General features: G+C 43.9%; 1 protein-coding gene across 1 annotated transcript in view; it reads right to left on the reverse strand.

Annotated features, from left to right (window-relative positions):
- The window catches only part of LOC126993429 (uncharacterized), a 41087-nt gene extending 39376 nt beyond the window's left edge, over positions 1-1711 (reverse strand). Inside the window, exon 1 of the mRNA XM_050852505.1 lies at positions 153-1711. Coding sequence (XP_050708462.1) covers positions 153-318 — 166 coding nt within the window. The 5' untranslated portion in view covers positions 319-1711. The remainder of the gene's footprint in view (positions 1-152) is intronic.
- Between the last annotated feature and the right edge of the window lie 2894 nt (positions 1712-4605).

The raw sequence follows: 4605 nt of genomic DNA on the forward strand, positions 1-4605 counted from the left end.
TCCCACTTCTCCTCCTTCTCCTCTTCTTTCTTCTCCTTTCTTCCTTCCTACCTCCTCCTCTTTCTCCACCTCCTCCTTCCTCTTCCTCCTCCTAACCATCATCCTCATACTCATAATCTTACACAGGTATAACACAAGGTAAGATCACACACCTGGACTCGGTAAGCAGGCAATCAGCAGAAACAGGGTAGTGGCCAGGTAAGGGAGGCAGCAGGAGGGGGTGGCAGTAGTAGTAGTAGTAGTGGTAGTAGTGGTAGCAGTCATCTCTCTCCTTGCCCCCCCCTTCCTCCTCTCCTTGCCCATACTCGTCTTGAACATGATGGAGACGTGTTTGGGACTTGTTGTAACTTGTTGGGACTTGTGTTGTTGGTGTTGTTAGTGTTGCTGTTGCTGTTGTTGTGTTTTGGTATTTGTTTTTCTTCTTCTCCTCCTCTTCTTCCTTTTCCTCCTCTTCTTATTATTATTGTTATTATTATTTTTTCTCTCTTATTCTTATTTTGATTTTTTGTTCTTTTTTTCTCCTCCTTCTCCCCTTCTTCTTCGTGTTGCTGTCGTTGTTGTCGTTGCTCTTGTTTTTTTTTTATCTTCTTCTTGTTCTTCTTTTTTTCTGATTTTTGTTCTTCTTCCTCCTCCTCTTCTTCTTCTTCTTGTTCTTGCTTCCCTCCTTCTAGTTCTTCTTCCTCTTTCTGTTCTTCTATTGCTTCCTCTTTATCATGTGTTTCTTCTTTTATTTGGTGTCAAGAAGGAAAAGGAAGGAAGGAAGGAAAGATGAGAAAGGGAGATTTTATTGAATGATTATAGGAGGGGAAGGAAGAGAAGAGGAAGAGAAGAAGGGGAAGAGATGAATCAGTAAAGGAAAGAGAAAGAGAGAAGTGATGTAGGAGAAATATGAGAAGAGAAGAGAAAAAATGTGTTTTATTAGGGAAAGAAAGTAAGGGAAGCGAAGGAAAGTAAGGAAAGGGAAGGGAAGAGAAGTGATGCAAATACTTGGAATGGAAGGGAAAGGAAAAGGTGAGGAAAGAGAATGAAGGAGATAGAGAAAAGGAAGAGACGAAAATGGAAATAAAATGATGAAAAATATAGAAAGGAAGACTTAGAAGTTAGTGAATGGAAGAAAGAGAGGAGGATAAATGATTAAGGAATAAGAAAAAAACAAAGGAGTGGAAGATTTAGATAGAGGAAAATGAAAAAAAATCTTAGGAATTAGTTAACAGGAATACAAAAAAAAGGAAGATCAAGGAATAAAGAAAAAAAACACGAATAAGTACAGAAAACAAAGGAGTAGAAAACTTAGATAAAGGAATGAAAATAATAAGAAAATGAATTAGTTAACAAGGAAACATAAAACAGGGAGATAAAGGAAACGGAAAACAACGAATAAAAGAAAGAAAAAAAGGAATTAAAATACTAAGGGAAACACAACTTAAGGAATATGGAAAAAAGACTTATGAATTAGTAAACAGGAGAAAAAGAAAGGAACGTAAAAGAATAAAGAAAGACAAAAAACTCAAAAAGGACAGAAAACAAAGGAGAGAAAATACTAAAGGAACCGCAACTTAAGGAATATGAAAAAAAGACTTAGGAATTAGTAAACAGGAGAAAAATAAATGAAAAAGAAAAGAAAAACAGAAAAAAACTCAAAAAGGACAGAAAACAAAGGAGTGAAAATACTAAAGGAACCACAACTTAAGGAATATGAAAAAAAGACTTAGGAATTAGTAAACAGGAGAAAAAAAAGAAAAATAAAAGAAAACAAAAAAACAAAAAGGACAGAAAACAAAGGAGTGACAATACTAAAGGAACCACAACTTAAGGAATCCGCAACACAGTACAACACAACACAACCACGGTCAACACAACGCAACACTTCCTTGGCCAACACAAACACACTCACACACGCGGTTACTCAGTCTGTGTGTGTGTGCGTGTGTGCGTACAAGGAGAAGGAGAGAGAGCTTCCAGTCTTGAACGCAACACAACAACACAAGAACACTTCAACAACACAGTAAATCACACCATCGCGATATTTAACAAACACAAACGCACATACAAACACACTCGAGTCCACCGGTGCACATATGAACGTATAGAGTTATGTGCGTCTATGTATGTGTGTGTAGGTGTATGTAGGTGAGTGCGCGTGTGTGTGTGTTGCGTGCGTGCGTGCGTGCGTGCGAGAGAGGTGCGTGGCGCGTGCGAACTCGTGGCTCACGCGCTGGGAACTAAACTGAGACCCGGACGCGCCCCCACGCTGGTTCCGGTGGTGGTAGTGGTGGTGGTGGTGGTGGTGGTGGTTCCGCGGTGGTGGTGATGGTAGGAATAGGGTTATGAAGGTGATGGAAAGAATGAACGGAATGGTGATGGTGGTGGTGGTGGTGATGATATTGATGACTAAGGTAAGGTAAGGCTGATTCTGGTGGTGGTGATATTGATGGCTAAGGAGTGATATGGCGTTGGAGGTGTTGATGGTGATGACAGGGAAGGATTTTGGGGTGACGGAAAGGGAAAGAAGAGAAATTGGGTACGATAAGGCAAGGTAAGGTAAGGATGAACGGAATGGTGATGATGGTGGTGGTGGTGGTGATGATATTGATGACTAATGTATAATATGGTTTTGGAGGTATTGAGGGTGATGAGAGGGAAGGATTTTTGGAGTGACGGAAAGGGAAAGAAGAGAAATTGGGTACGATAAGGCAAGGTAAGTTAAGGTAAGGCTGATTCTGGTGGTGGTGGTGGTGGTGGTGATGGTGGTGGTGGTTCCGCGGTGGTGGTGATGGTAGGAATAGGGTTATGAAGGTGATGAAAAGGATGAGAGAATTGGTGATGATGGTGGTGGTGGTGGTGATGATATTGATGAATAAGGAGTGATATGGTCTTGGAAGTGTTGAGGGTGATGAGAGGGAAGGATTTTGGGGGTGACTGAAAGGGAAAGAAGAGAAATATGGAAAGGCAAGGCAAGGTAAGGTAAGACTGATTCCGGTGGTGGTGATGAAGGTGATAGGAAGATGGTTTGGTGGTGGTGATGGTGGTGATATGAATAGGTTCTGGTGGTGATGAAAATGATAAAAGAAGGGAAATACTAGATGTGGTGATGACAGTTCCAGTGGTGGTGATGGTGGTGGTGGTGATGAAGGTGATAGGAAAATGGTTTGGTGGTGGTGATGGTGGTGATATGAATAGGTTCTGGTGGTGATGAAAATGATAAAAGAAGGGGAATACTAGATGTGGTGATGACGGTTCCGGTGGTGGTGTTGGTGGTGGTGATGATGATAGGAAAATGGTTTGGTGGTGGTGATGGTGGTGATATGAATAGGGTTTGGTGGTGATGAAAATGACAAAAGAAGGGTAATACTAGATGTGGTGATGACGGTTCCTGTGGTGGTGGTGGTGATGGTGATGATGGTGATAGGAAAATGATTTGGTGGTGATGATGGTGGTGATAGGAAAAGGGTTTGGTGGTGATGAAAATAATAAAAGAAGGGCAATACTAGATGTGGTGATGACGGTTCCTGTGGTGGTGGTGATGGTGGTGATAGGAATAAGAGGTGATGAAAATGGTGAGAGAAGGGGAATACTGGGGGTGGTGGTGATGGTTCTGGTGATGATGGTTTTAGTGTTGGTGGTGGTAGTGGTGGTGATGGTGGTGATATGAATAGGACATGGAGGTGATGAAAATGGGTGGTGATGATGGTTCTGGTGATGATGGTGGTAGTGGTGGTGATGGTGGTGGTTTCACGGTGATGGTGGTGATGAAAAGCATGCAAGAAGGGGAATACTAAGAGTGGTGATGATGGTGGTGGTGACTAAGGTGAAAAATGGTGTTGGAGGTGTTGGTGGTGATGATATAAGTAGGAACATAAGTAAGGGAAAGGAAAGAGAAAGTAAGGTAAAGTAAGGCAAGGTAGAGTAAGGTAGGCCAAGGTAGGTAATGGTAGCAAGGGTTGTGGGGTGAAGTGGAAGGAGGAGGAGGAGGAGGAGGAGGAGGAGGAGGTGAATGGGAGGTGTGGATGGGAATGGAGTAATCGTGTGTGTGTGTGTGTGTGTGTGTGTGTGTGTGTGTGAGAGAGAGAGAGAGAGAGAGAGAGAGAGAGAGAGAGAGAGAGAGAGAGAGAGAGAGAGAGTATTTTCCTTACCTTACACTTTCCTTTCCTCTTCCTCCTCCCTCCTCCTCCTCCTCCTCCTTAGAAGCTAATAAACACGGATCCAGGTGAGTTTAGGAGACGGCAGGTGGTCAGAGGGAGGAAGAGGAGGAGGAGGAGGAGGAGGAGGAGGAGGAGGAGGAGGAGGAGGAAGGACGCGAAGGACGGAGGAAGGGTATTGAAGGAGGAGGAGGAAGAGTAGGAGGAGGAGGAGGAGGAGGAGGTAATGCCTGGAGGGAGGAAGGGAGGAAGGAAGGGGGATGGAGGGATGGAGAGACAGGAGGAAGGAAGGGTGAGGGGAGAAGGAGGAGCGGAAGAGGAGGAGGAAGGGGAGGAGGAGGAGGAGGAAGGGGAGGAGGAGGAGGAGGAGGAGGAGGAGGAGGAGGAGGGGAAGACAGCCAGACAGGACGGAAGCGAATTAAGTTAAAGAATCATCACACACACACACACACACACACACACACAC

This window comes from Eriocheir sinensis, chromosome 7 (assembly GCF_024679095.1).
Source record: "Eriocheir sinensis breed Jianghai 21 chromosome 7, ASM2467909v1, whole genome shotgun sequence".
NCBI classification, from domain to species: domain Eukaryota; kingdom Metazoa; phylum Arthropoda; class Malacostraca; order Decapoda; family Varunidae; genus Eriocheir; species Eriocheir sinensis.